We start from the raw sequence: 14,463 nt of genomic DNA on the forward strand, positions 1-14,463 counted from the left end.
AAATACAGGGTGGGGCAAAAATAGATTTTCAGTTGTGAGTACTCAAATATTTTTGTACTAATATGTATTATATATTTTTCTATATGAACAACTGTAAACCTACTTTTGCCCTATCCTGTATATCTCATCTGATAGAATTCTGGAAAAATGATGATCCATTTAAAAATAGCTTGGCTTTAATCTCACAGAATCGGGCATGACTATTAAAAAGAACATGTGTCTGAAAAAGAATCCAATGGGATTAAGTCTTTTTATTGTTTTATTTTAAATATGTTTTTATTGATTTTTAGAGAGAGGAAGGAAGAGGAATAGAGAGAAACATCATTCAGCTGCCTCCTGTATGCCCTCTACTGGGGATCGAGCCTGCAACCCGGGCATGTGCTGATTAAGTTTTCTTAAAAAAGAAGATAATCAGTAGTAAAAAATGTGGTAGGGAGCATGATCCAGGATTGCATGTGTTACTGAAAGTAAGGAATATGGTGATTAAACTAAAAGGGTAGAAATCTAACAAGTTTTGGATCGATTCACAATGGAAATACTGTCCAAATGGTGTGGAAGGTCGATTGGACTCAATTCTGGGGTTTCAGTTTTGTGGACAGGTTTCTCACGTTTTTGAATGATAGTCACCTAGCAAATCTTTTTTATTTATCCTGGTCATCAGTTACTGTAGAATAAGGAAGATGATGTGGATTCTATAACGTCAAGAATTGACCAGCCAGCTTCATGCCCGAAGCTATCAAACCTGGTTCTTAGAATCCACGTTTGCCAGTCTGGCTCTTTGTTTAGAAAAAGAAAAAATAAATCAATAGGGAGACGCTTCCCCATCCCCAGTGAAGACTAATGGGCATCAGTCTACTACTTAGTATCTTGTTGAGAAATTTGTGAACAACTGACAGCGTTTATCTGACCAGCTGTGAGTTTAGCACCCAGGGTTTGATTCCTAAAGTGGGGGGAATAACTTGGAAATTGTGAGTTTCCCTGTACTCTGTCACCACACAAAATCAACCATCGCAACCACATCTGAGTAAGAGGGAGAGGCCTCTGCTCAACAAAGTTAACATCTTTCCACTTCTTCCTTTCCCTTCCCGTAAACACACTTCGGCCTACTTTATCCCAGCACAAAGCAGATGCACTGCAAATGTTAGCTGAGTCCGGTCCTACTGATAACCGTGGTGGGAAGTCCAGGCGAAGAATGTGTTGTTATCACTAATACTGCTCTTCCAATCTCAGACGATAAAGTGTCGCCTAATGACCCCCTGGGTCCTGGGCTTTCCCTGGGGCCTGCTTAAATACACAAAACCCAAGTGAAGGCAGGACACCATTAGCACTACATAATTCAAGCAAACAAATGTGTTTACACTGCCTGGCTACTGACCACCTGCCTTCCCATCCTACAAGGCAGGTATCTATATATGGGACCTGATCTCCTTGTTCACAGTCCCGGGGAGGGAGCCTCTCCTTTGGGCCTCGCCATCTGTGAGTCTGAAAGAAGCTTGGGCCCCGACATCATGCATCTCCTCTTACTTCAGCTGCTGGTGCTCCCGCCACTGGGGAAGGCTGCGTGGCCCCAGGATGGCGGCCAGAGTCAGAGTTCTGTTCCCCCTGTGCTCCTACTAGAGGGGAGTCCCAGAGAGCTTCCCCTGCGCAACCACGGGGAGGCTGAGGAGAAGCCAGATCTGTTCGTAGCCGTGCCACACCTGGTAGGTGCCAGCATTTCGGGGGGAGGCCAGTGGCAGAAAGAGAAGATGCTATTCAGGTTTGGCAGGTTCTGGAAGAAGCCTGAGAGAGAACTGCACCCAACCCAGGACCCCATCAGTGAGCAAGGCCCACCTGGGACCCAGGCCCTTCCTCAGTCCAAGGCTGGGATGCAGATAAAGAAGTCTCCTCTTCAGGAAGAAGCCAGGAGATTCTGGCACCGCTTCATGTTCAGAATGAGTCCGGCTTCTCAGGGGGTCATCCTCCCCATCAAGAGCCACGAAGTGCACCAGGAGACCTGTAGGACCCTGCCTTTCAGCCAGGTATCTGTTCTGGGGGGAGAGGGGATCAGGGTGTGCAGGGCGCAGGTGGACAGTTGGGGCAGATGGGGAGGAGGGGAAGAGGAGCTAGTCTTACCTAACTTCCAGACTTGGTCCTTGGCCATACATCCTAGGATTTGGCAAAGTACGGTCATATTTCCTAAATTTCCTTTGAAACTTTCCATTGTTTCTTGGTATTCTGCAGACGCTGCAGGAATGGTTCGATTGTCCTGCCAATATTAGGAATCATTCATATTGATGGCATACAGTGTTGTTTTATGTGGCTTTATTTCTTTATTTTTTATAAGGGGGATGGTCTTCCCAGAGAGATAAGACTGAACCCTCAGTTAGGAAACTGGGGATTTAGAGCTATCACCAGAGCTCTCTCTAGTTATATCTCTACATTCTATTAGTTTGTGGGTGATCAGGTCAGCTCCATCTGTGCATAAGGTGGAATACATTGGTCTTGTCCCCAAACACACTCATGCCCATTTGATGGTCTTAATCCCTGTATTTCACATGTCACTACTTCATAGGTCTACAAGATATGTTGAGGTTGTCAGGCATAAGTTACCATATCATTTCTAGTATTACCATAGCAAAAATGGTTTAACTTCACTTATTTTCTCGTAACCTTTTAAAAAATAATCTCAATGTGAAATCACATTTTCTCCCCTTAGTAACACCCATCTCCTCATTGATGTTGTGTTGGTTGATTTATAGTTATCATGATTGATTGATCCACACTATTAAGACAAAGGGGCATTCTACTCTCTACTTCCTCCAGTCAGTCCTGACAACCTCCATACTCCAAATGTTAAATTTAAATTGAGAAATTGCATCAGGTTCTTTATGTTTATAAAGATACTGAACCAAAAGCAATGCAGGGTAAAGTTTTACAGCCCAATAATGCTGCCTAATTAAGCAGGCAGTACTATAAGGTAATTGGGTGTGCAGGGCAGTTAAGTATTCTGCCTAAAAAGGTAAGGGTATGTAGCAATAGCAAGTAAAACCTCAAATAATACTGACTGCTTTGTTGGTCATGTGCAATTAGAAAACTGCTCCTAAGAATTGTGTAATCAAATTTCCTTTGAAACTCTTATTTTAAATTCTATTGCTGATTAAATTCAAATTAAGGTGTTTCACTCTTGCATATTTTGAAGGCCACATAAAGCTAGGGGTCTGGGGTTACGGGAGAGGCAAAGGTGATGTCATGGCATGATGATTTGCGAGCATATGTGTTGCAACTTCAAGGACTTGAATGTACTATAGGCGCTGCAGAATGGCATAGAATTAGACTCATGATATTCTGTTCTAGTCTATGAGCAATTGAACAACATGTATTGAGAATCTATTATGCACAATGCTCAGTGAGGAATAGAAAGGCAAGGCACATTCCTTACTTAAGAAGCCAACTGCTAGAATATTTTTTACTGGTAACATCCAATTAGACAGAATTTCTTAAAGTTTGGCTTTTAAAAAATAGAGTAACATATTTTCATGTCAACTTAGGGATTTCTTACAGGCTAATTTATTATATTACTCAGTAGAATAAATATTTAGTTGAGGTGGCTTTTTGCCCTTATAGATACGATTACTTGGATTTTGGCAAACATCCAAAATTAGAAAGATTTTAAAATTTTAGTCTAGCTTATCCTCAGACCTGCAGTCTATAGCACCTGCATCCTGTGTGTTAATGAAATGACACAAGATGATTTAATAGAGATGTGTTTGCCTTTTAGACGGTCACCCATGAAGACTGTGAGGAAGTGGTTGTACAGAACAACCTTTGTTTTGGGAAATGCAGGTCTGCTCGTTTTCCTGGAGCGGCACAGCACCCCCACACCTTCTGCTTCCACTGCTCGCCCGCCAGGTTCACCACAATGCACTTGTCGCTGAACTGCTCAGGCCTCGCCTCCGTGGTCAAGGTGGTGATGCTGGTGGAGGAGTGCCAATGCAAGGTGAAGGAGGAGCACCGCGAGCATGGACACCTCCTACAGGCAGGCTCCCAGGCAGAATTCCATGCCCAGGAGCCCTTTATCCCAGGGGTTTCAACTTAAAAAGCTATCCCACTATTACCTAGAACAGCAAAACCACAATAGCAAAGTTGCTGATGATTCAGTCTGGAAATATTCAGTGGGTACATAATCTTTCAACTGAAAGGTGGTTTAAAAAGTAGTAAGATAGAACAGTTTGGAGGAAATGGTATTCATCTGGTTATCAGTACGCAAATGGTATCTAGTTTTGACTGCTGCTTACTAGCCATGCAATGTTAAGTTGTGGAAGCTTTCTCCACCTGGAGCTGTTCATCTATAAATAAGGGACTTGAACTAGATGATTCTAAAGTCCTTTTCACTACTAATATTTCAATAATGATCCACTGTCTCCAAGTTTTGGTAAAATCCCTCCCTCTAAAGGAGGAAAAGAAATAAACTAGATCATAAAACTAGGCTTCTTTAATAGCTTGTGAAAGCACCAGCAAATGTATATATACCTAACATTCACAGGAGGATTCCTCATATTTATAGCCGCCTTTTCATTTCAGGCAGTAGTTTATTTGACTTCTTTCGGATGATTAAGTTGTTCCACAGATGTAAGGAGTAACTTGTTTGGTTGCCTGCTTATTTTTGAGACTCCCCATATGAAGTTCTCTGGTTTTGAAGAGGAACATTGATGTTATTTTTAGTGCTTTCCACGGAGATGAGGAACATTCATGGGTAGCCAAACAAGTACTTATTTTATGGGGAAGGAAAAATAGGTAAATCCAGAATTAAAGCTCAATCCAGAGATGCTAATGAATGTAACCAAGAAATTCCAGTAGACGTCGAATTAAATAAATGGCAAATGATTTAGAATGGAAACAAATCTATAGGTGAAATCCTTTATCCACATGCATTTTGGATTAAAGAGTAAGGGTTCAGTGTTTGGATGACTGTTTTTTGCTACTGTATAAAACTTTGTATTACAAATCTTATTCTCCAAATGCCACAATTGCAAGTTCTGAAAATATTCAGAATATTTTAGTGTATTAAATTTTAGTGTATGAAGCATTCTGGGAAATGTCATGACATTCGACTGCCTTATATTATGTCCTTATTTGTTTTGTCTGTTCCTAATTTGAAGGCACTATCTGGAGATTATATAGCTAGAAACAATTTGGAAATGGCTTTCAAGGCTGATGACAATAGCTTTTTCTGACACTTCAAACAGCTTTCTGTGAAGGTCCTTCAACCACTGTCTTCTGCAGTTATGTTTGTTCTTCTGCATTTGTTAACTTTATATGTATGTAGTATGCAAAACTGGCTTTCTCTAGCCATCTTTCCTCTTCTATAATCATTCTTTAACAATTTACCTTAGACATTATTTTAATTATTTGGATCCCTTTGTTTTCAGTATGCACATAAAAAAAGTGTTTCCCAGAATAATGATTATTTTCTTTCTTTTTTTTTTTTTAAAAGAAATCAATGCATATTTTAATTCTATTCCTCTTTGCTCACACTGTTCTGGAGTTCTGAAGAAGTGAATTCATTTATATTTAGTGTATATTCTACAACACATCAATATAATAAAATATTATATTATGCTACACAGATACACATGTGGCATTTACATCGGAATATATTATACCCTTTGGTAGCCAAAGACAACCCAATTGACCAAGATATGGTCATACGAATAGAACTGTTAAGCGTTAATGATATCCCAGCTGGTCAATATATTTTGGTGCCAAAAGCTATTGAGCAGCTGTCTGGTTTGCAGTTGCCTAACCCTGATTGTGTAAACCTATCTCTGCCAATTGGACTATCCTTCTCCTCCTCACACATTTGCAAATCCCTTTTATCTATCCTTGCAAATCGACTCTCTAGCCCAAGCCCCAAACAGTCATCAGCTTTATTTAAACTCTAGTCTGCCTTTCCCTCACATGTGAATCCAAGAGAGATAGCTGATAGTGGTATCAGAGCTTACATTCATAGAGTAACAGCATGAAACTCATAAAGTTGCCCAAATTCAATCATTTCACTTATAAAAAAGGGCAATTTCCAATGGTTCTACATAATATATGGGAACATAGGAAAACAAGAGGAAACACACAAAAATCGAACATCTAATTAAGTGCCAGATACCGTGCTGGGTCATAAACATACAAATTATACATTCCTCATGAAATCTATCTATTTGATAGGTGAGGAAAATAAACCTTAAAATTTTTAAGCAACTTGGAGTATATTTTCTACTTGTATTAAAATATTTGCTCATTCATTGTCCATCAATTTATATTTAACTTTTCTAGGTCTCATGACTATAAGTCTCAAAGCTAATTTCTTTTTACCTCTTTCCTAGCTCTCATGATTAAAGGACATTAATATTACCTCTTGAAAAGGAAATCATGCTTAGGTCTAGTGTTTGGACAAACCTTGTCCTGACTTGAGAGGTGCTCATGGCAAGCCCACTCATCAATTTTTGTTTCATTTTTCTCCTGATTAAAATAAGGCTGATAATGATTTCTTCTAAATTATTGTGATGACCAAGTGTAACTCATAGCACATTAGAGAGCTTTACATCCTGTTTAACTACAAGAAATTAATTCATTCTTCTCCATCCAGACATTTAAACCGATTTTTGTTTTGAGAATTTAAAAAAAAATACAAGGTATTTATTTATTTAATTGTGTGTGGTTTTTTGGGGTTTTTTTTTTGTTTGTTTGTTTTTTTAAGAGAAAGAGGGAAACATCGAGATGTTGTTCCACTTATTTATGCATTCATTGGCTGATTCTTGTATGTGTCCTGACCAGGGATGGGACCCACAACCTTGGCATATCAGGATGATGCTCTAACCAACTGAGCTACCCTCCAGGACTTGTTTTGACAAATTTAAAAGACAGAAAAATGCAAAGAATAACATAACACTTAAATTTTCACTACGAAAATATTTAATTTTTTTTTATCTTGTGTTTCTTATCTATTTTTAAAAGAAATAAATGATTTCACATATAAGTAAAGTCCCCTCTAACCACCATGCTGAGTCCCATCCCCCAAACCCTGACCCTTCAACACCCCCAACCCAAATATTCCTGTTTACAATTCTAATATCCTTTTATATTTCTGCAAAGGTGAATACCTCCATAAATACTACAGTATGATTTTTGTATATATGTTATTCCTTCAGCACGTATTTATTTGTTCACCAGCTATGTGCAAGATGCAGCTATGAATATAGCAAGGAACCTGCTCTGAGTGGAAGGAGATAAGTAATTTGAAAATCAATCAATTCAGTGATCAATCAACTGAAAAGGCCAAATATCTGATAGCTATAAGTGCAATGAGTTTTTAATTACATACATGATATTCTATATGAATTGTTCTATAATTATTTTTTCACACAGGATTCAGGCTTGTATTTATAAGTTTTTAGTTTTTTTAGATATATTTTTATCTCTATTCTAGAAACTTGGCATTAAGTATTTCCTATAGAGAGTGATTAAATTAGCTTTGATGATTTATTTTTTTTTACATTCATAGTCTCTTTAATCTATCCACTTAATTCCTAATTAAGAATGTCCTGTATCATCTAAATGTTTAGATTATTTATTCTATACAATACACTGTGCTGAGAACTCTGGGATAATCAAAGGTAAAGGGACTTATATTATAGTAGCAGAGGTAATATATGGAAATTATAAATCAATAACGATAGTAATAATAGTAACAACTACTAATTACCAAGTCTTTACTCCAAGTTCAAGTGCTTTATATTCCTCATCTCATAGAAATAGACATTATTTACCCATTTTTTTTGACAAGGGGAGTGAGAGTCAGTGAGCCTCATTTATTTAGTTCCAAAATATTTATAATTGTGTTGAGCCTGGTTGCTGTGCCGGATACAAAGAATATAAATAAATAAATATATGATTATCTGAGTATAATTTCTGATTTTAAGAAGTTTACAGTACAAGAACAAGTAACAATGCATTTGTGTCTATAAAGCTAGAGTGATGTTTCCCCCTACCACACCCCAACACCAACTCAAGCGCCACTTGCCCAGTGAAGCCTCCTTAATCCCCAGACAAGGTCAGATTCACTTATTCTACGATTTCATGATGCTACATACCTTCACTTCACAGCACTCATCTCAGTTTATAATTATACCTTTAGATGCATCATTATTAGTCAAATTGTAACCTCCATAAAAGCAGGAATTATATGGAGTTTCTTTTACCACTGTAATCAATGCGATGTAATCAGCGCATTATAGGTACTCAAGAAATATTTTTGTCTGCATAAAAGAAACAATATCAACAGATATCATATGTTGAAGGTATACATGTTTTAGGTACTGTGCCAAGAACTTTATATACATCATTTCATTTAACCCTCATGAAATCCTATGAGGTAGGGATTACCATATTATTTTATAGAAGAAGATGAAGATCATATAAATGAAATCACCTACCTAAATACTACTGCTGCATAGTAGCAGAAGTTGAATGACTTCAAGGTCCTATCTCTTTCTTACTATGCTGCAGTGCCTCAAGATAGCAAAAATAAAAAAATATATATAAAAATAAATATCTATATATATAAAAGCCAAGAGACTGGAACTGCGGAATGACCAGAACGACCTGAGCGACAGGTTGCTATGATGTTCACTGCAATGGCCAATCAGCCTGATGGGGGCCCCGATCGCCCCCTCCCACCCCCAACCTCCTGCAGCCTCTCCCCCCAGTTGGCCCTGCCCCTGCTCGGTCCCCCCTCCCTCCCCTCAGCTGGCCTCAGCCCCAATTGGCCTCCCCACCCCGATCGGGGGCAAGGCCACCAGCCAACCTCCCATGCCCACCCCGCCGACCCGGCCCCAATCGGCCCCAATCAAGGTGAGCCAGCTGGACCCCACCCATGCATGAATTCGTGCACCGGGCCTCTAGTATTTATATATAAACGTATATACATATATAATACATATACACGCATGTATGTACACACACACATACACACACACGCACATAATATAAAATCAGGGTTAAACACCTGATTCATCCACTAGTTTGTTCCTTCTCTGGTTCCCACAGCCCATAATCCAAGGCTGTCTTAAGGCACTTATGCCAGTGAGGATGCTTTCAACTCAAGTACCAGAAAACACAACTCAGAATATATAAGGTTATAAATGGATTTCTTATTTCACTAACAAGAAGTCAGGAAGGCAGCCAGCTCACTTGTTGGTCAAGTTGGAAATTCCACCATTCCATCAGTGACTTGGGTTCCTTCCATCTTTCTGCTCTGCCATTCTCAGCATGTTCCCACCAGCTACAACTCCCCTCAGTCACAGGGTGGCTGCTGTGGTTCCAGACATCACGTGTCACCATGCACACAGCAATGTCCACAGCAGTGTCCCTTTTAAAGAGCTGAATAAAGTCAGCTACATCGAGGAAAATTAAATAATGGAACAAAATCTTTGCCAGCAAGGAATAAAGAGGACACAGCTATTAAATAGGAAAGCCTTTTTCTGCCACAGCCTTTGCCACATTTCAACGTCTGTTATCATTATTTATTTACCTATTTTATTTTTTCTTTCTAGGTTGTATACTCCTTAACGGCATCCTGTACATTAAACGTTTTAATTATCCTTTTGCTTCTAATGTAATGTTTTCGGTTTAATATTTTGATATTATTAAATACACTAAATATATGATATATTATAATATTTATGTATTTGCATATATGCATATTTTTATATACATTAGAATATAAATATGTATTTATATTTTAATATTTATGTATTTGCATTTACACATGTATAAAATGTATAATTTTGTATTTTGTAAGGGATAAATACGCAACACATGTAAGCTAAATCAGTGAATTTTGGGAGCAGCTCTTGGAAAGAAAGGTAGTGTACATAGTGTGGGGAGTTTTGAATGGCAGCCAACAGGTTTTAAAATGTATTTGGTAGGCAATGGGGAGTTTCTGAAGAATGTTTGAGAAGATTAGGATGGTATCAGTTCATAACAGTTGCTTCAGAGGGGCTCATGAACCCCTGGGATGTGCACAAACGTTGTGTACATGGGCATACTCCAGGGGAGAAGGTCCAGAATTCCATGAGCTTCTCCAAGATTTTCATGAGCCAAAACCCCTAGCAGTGGTCTGATAAATCAGAATGGAGAGAAAGCAGGGATGCCAGAGGAGCTGGAAGAAACCTAGGAAATTATATGCACACCCCGCTTCTGACTGGAACTCAGGAAAGTCAGATTTCTATTTTAGGAACGAAGGATGGATTTTAAATACTCACCAGAGGGTCCGCTTCACCTTCTTTCATCCAATGCTCACATCCAGGAGCCCGCAGTGGTGAATGGGTGAGTAATAACACCCTGCAGGAAGGAATGGGCTTTCCTGTAATACTAGTTTTTCCAAAGCCAGGTCCTACTTATCCACCCACATTTCCCGGAGGCAGCTCACATTTTCATTTCATTGCTGGCTTCCCTCTTATTGTGTTTTGTTCCTCCCCTTTTCAAAAAAACAAAACAAAAAACGAAACAAAACAAAAAAAACACCATTGACCTACCTGTGGGTGGGGACTTGGGTTAATATTTCTCAAAGAAATTATCACAACTTCCTCTTGTCTACCAGCTAAGGGAAACACACCTATTTCTGTCCAATATCCAAAGAACAAGAATTTCCAGTCAGCACTTTGTCAGTCATAATTCTATTACTAGAAGGAAATCTGTGTCCCTGCCTAAACCTCGGGCAAGAAATAGGTGAAAACATGAATGGATAGACAGATTTCACATCTGACATCAGCTCACCGAAGACACTAAAAACATGTTCCTTTCATGGGATTTTGCAGTGCCTTTGAACATCAGAAAAAGAAATATCTTTTCCGGACCGTGAGAACTCGGTGTGAACCTGTCATTGAAGGCGCTCCCAAAGGTGCAGCTATCCTAGAAAGAGACTATGCCCCCACCCTCCCGCTTGCATGTAAAGGAGATTATGAGTCCAGGCAGAGCTCCGTAATAGCAAAGAAGGTGGAATTTCCTTTGGCGTCTACTTTTCCTCTTTCTGCCTATGATCTGTCCCTGGAGCTCCCTTCCCCTCTCTCACCGTCATTTCAGGATATTCAATGATCTACAATTGCCCAGAGCTGCTAATTCCTGCCCATTTACCTATCTGGCCCATCGATATATTAAATGTACCCAATTAACATATATTTAGAACTTACTGAATGTCAGGCAAAGTGCTGACCCATTGGGATACCAAGTTGGCTATGACAGGTTCCTGCCCTTGAGGAGACATAATTTACCTGGCTGGAGAGTGTCATTCTACAGGCGATTGCTTCTTAACCTAGAATTACCTATGAGCCTTTAAAATATAGAAATTCTGTTTCAATGGGTAGAGGAAGGGATAGGGGGTAGTAGGCAACAGTCAATATATTTTTAAAGCTTCGCAGGCGATTTTGCCACTGGGGCCAGATAATGAGGAGGTGGGCGTCCTGGAAGTATTCTGAACAACATTTGCTCAGATTTTCTCCATAATGAAAACATCGTGCTGTTCTCCCAGGCCTTCTTGATCTTCCTGTTGTTCCAAAACTCTCTTCTGTTCTTCAAATTTTATTTCTGTGTGATTTGTAAGTAATACTACTCTTGCCCAGTTAATGAAATTGCAGGTCCCCCCCCCCGTCCCCAGAGGAAATAGAGGTGTTTAATTGAGTTTATTTTTCTCCCCCAAATAAGTTGCTCTTTTTAAAAATAAAAATCACGTACCTATTGCACTTATTCCTCCATTAGTATTTAGAACTGTAATTCACTAACTCTCAAATATTAGTGGGCCTAAGCTTACTTAGGGTTCTTATAGCAATGCTTTCTTGGTTCCACACCCAGGGCCACTGATTTATTGGTGTGCTCAGGGATCTGCATTCTTCTATTTTTTTTCATTATGAAGATTTTAAAACATACAAAAATGTTGAAAAAAATTGTATCAAGAATATCTCCTTAGCTGCGACCTTAATTCAACAATTGTTGACATTTTGCCATATTTTTTTATTTCTGTTTTTATGAATGTGTGTATGTGTATTCACTGTGTGTTCTTAGAATGTTGAACCATTTGAAAGTAAATACAGATATCATGGCACTTCTCTCTTGATACACCAGCATACATCTGCTAAGAATGAAGATATTCTCCTACATAATTAGGATAATGATATCATTATTACCGTTAAGAAAATTAACACTCTTTCCAAAATATCATCTAGCCATTTGCATTTTCACAGACACCTTCTGAATCTAGTTCTCTCTTTCAAGTTTGAGGGTGGAAGTTTCAGACATGATGGTGGACTAATGACGGAGATCACTGGGGAGCAAGCAGAACTCATGGGACAACCCAAATAAGTCTTGAATGAACTCTGGGCAGACAAACCAGGGCAGACAACTCTTACAGAATGTCCATTCCACTTGACACAGAGTCTAAGAGAAGCCAGGCAGGTCAGGCAGCTCCTGGAATGCACTCCCACACTCTGGTTTTAACTATAGGGAGGGTGAGACTTCAAAGAAAATCCTCCTGTCCTCATTTTTACAATAGGAAGTTGGCTGCTGAGTCAACTTTCTGCAGAGTTAACCACATACTTGGTTTAAGGGATATGATGTGCTTCAGTGGAAATGATCAGTTGAATGATTCAGGGCAGTGATTAAAGAGTTAGTGTGGCTCAGAGCCCTGCTTCAGGGGAGCTGTAGGAAATGGGGGTGGTGGGAGTTGTAGTGCGACACTTCGGTGCATTCTCTAATATTGTCTCCATAAAACAGCATCAGCTACTGCCGCACATGTGCCATTTTAACATGCTCTTTTAATATTTACAGTGTGCCCATAAAAGACTTCATGACGACATTGGGTGGTTCCTGTGGCACTTGGTGCCTGGCAGTGCAACCGTGGTCAGATTGCTTCAGAAAAGAGTCTCTGAGAATGCAGGTTTCACAAACCTAGGCCTGGGGATGATTCCTGGGTGTGGGGGTTTCTGAACCTAAGGTAATCCCCATTTCATTGCCTGCATAGTTCCATAAGGTCATATCTCCACGTCCTTTCCACACAGCAAGAGTTAACTAGAGAAAGGGAGTGAATAAGATTGCTTGCCAGAACAGATACGAAATTGGGAGTGACTTTCTTTCTGTGTTTGTAATGCAGTTCCAGTGAAAGTTACCCCTTGACTGAGAGAGCAAAGGACAAAGATATCAGCAGAAATGGGGAGTGTGTGTGTGTGTGTGTGTGTGTGTGTGTGTGTGTGTGTATGTAATGCATATCTATGATTTGGCTGCTATCCAAAGCAGCACAGGTATTTATTAAACCCTAGATGCGGTCAATGTATTTTATGTAGTTGGCCAATCTTCCCCCATCGCTTCCCTTGAAGTCCTCAGTTATGTGCTTGCTTGCCCCGTGCTGTTCTCCATCATGACACTCAGCCTGCACCAGCTGTGAAATGTTCTCAGATATCTCTCTTTATTCCGTGCCCACCACATTTTTACCAGCTAAGGCTAAGGCTTCCTGCTGTGGCACTGCAGGGTGTCAAAAGCTGAAATATCAGGTGGCCTAAATTTTTCATGTTTGATGGAGATACCATGAACCCAAAGCAGGTTCCTTGAGTTAGTATATTCGGAAAGCAACGAAAGTTAATCCTCCAAAGTGTTTTAGAGGCATATGCTGTAGCAGGAAATATTGTTTTTATTACCGTTGAAACCTGGGTTTTCCTTGAAGGACTCCGATTATTTTATTCCTCACAGGAGCCCTGTGAGCCCTCAGCCTCTTTATCTCCTTCCTGGTGCTGAACACTCACTCCCCTCTGTCCTTTCTCTTGTTGAAAGCTGGGTACCTCCTGTTCTTTTGTCCACATGGGGATGGAAACCATTGAATTTTAAATCTCAGCTTCCCTCCTCTCCACTCAAAACCTCCCCCTTGGTCACCCTCTGGTTCTTATTGTGCTTCTGACTTTGAGGATTAACTTTCTTTTTCTACCAAAGATAACCTTCCTGTTTGGACTCTTGAGTCTGCTAGTTCTTTGCCCCCTACTTTAAGTTCCTAATTTCAGCATGTCTACCTTTTCTCTATTTTCTCTCGTCTTGGCAACAAACCCACATTTCTTTTGCTATCTTCATTATAAGGAAAGCTCTCAATGAAAATCTTACTCATCAGCAAAATTGCCCTATTTTTCAGGTGTTCTTTACATTGAACCAGCGCAGGACTTTTCCTTATTCTTCTGGACCCATTTTACTTATTTGAATCTCTGTTAATTCCACTTAAATTCATTGTGTTCTAAAAAGACTACTCACAAAAATAGTTTTTAAAGGCCAGACAAGTATTTATTTTAAAAATAAGAAATATATATTTTTTTAAATATATTTTATTGAGTTTTTACAGAGAGGAAGGGACAGGGATAGAGAGTTAGAAACATCAATGAGAGAGAAACATTGATCAGCTGC

General features: G+C 39.5%; 1 protein-coding gene across 1 annotated transcript; it reads left to right on the plus strand.

Moving 5' to 3' along the window:
• Nucleotides 1–1,508: 1,508 nt before the first annotated feature.
• On the plus strand, nucleotides 1,509–4,295 carry CER1 (cerberus 1, DAN family BMP antagonist). Its single transcript, XM_059658750.1, has 2 exons — nucleotides 1,509–2,018; nucleotides 3,758–4,295. The coding sequence occupies exons 1-2, from the start codon at nucleotides 1,509–1,511 to the stop codon at nucleotides 4,073–4,075; spliced, it is 828 nt and encodes a 275-aa protein (XP_059514733.1). The 3' UTR covers nucleotides 4,076–4,295.
• Nucleotides 4,296–14,463: the final 10,168 nt, after the last annotated feature.

The sequence above is a fragment of the Myotis daubentonii genome, chromosome 11, assembly GCF_963259705.1.
Source record: "Myotis daubentonii chromosome 11, mMyoDau2.1, whole genome shotgun sequence".
Lineage (NCBI taxonomy): Eukaryota > Metazoa > Chordata > Mammalia > Chiroptera > Vespertilionidae > Myotis > Myotis daubentonii.

Excerpts from the sequence above, each read along its gene's own strand:
- CER1 (XM_059658750.1), top strand. The coding sequence starts at position 1,509 with ATGCATCTCCTCTTACTTCAGCTGCTGGTGCTCCCGCCACTGGGGAAG. Across the intron at positions 2,019-3,757 it reads GGACCCTGCCTTTCAGCCAG|ACGGTCACCCATGAAGACTG; the intron begins GTATCTGTTCTG and ends TTTGCCTTTTAG.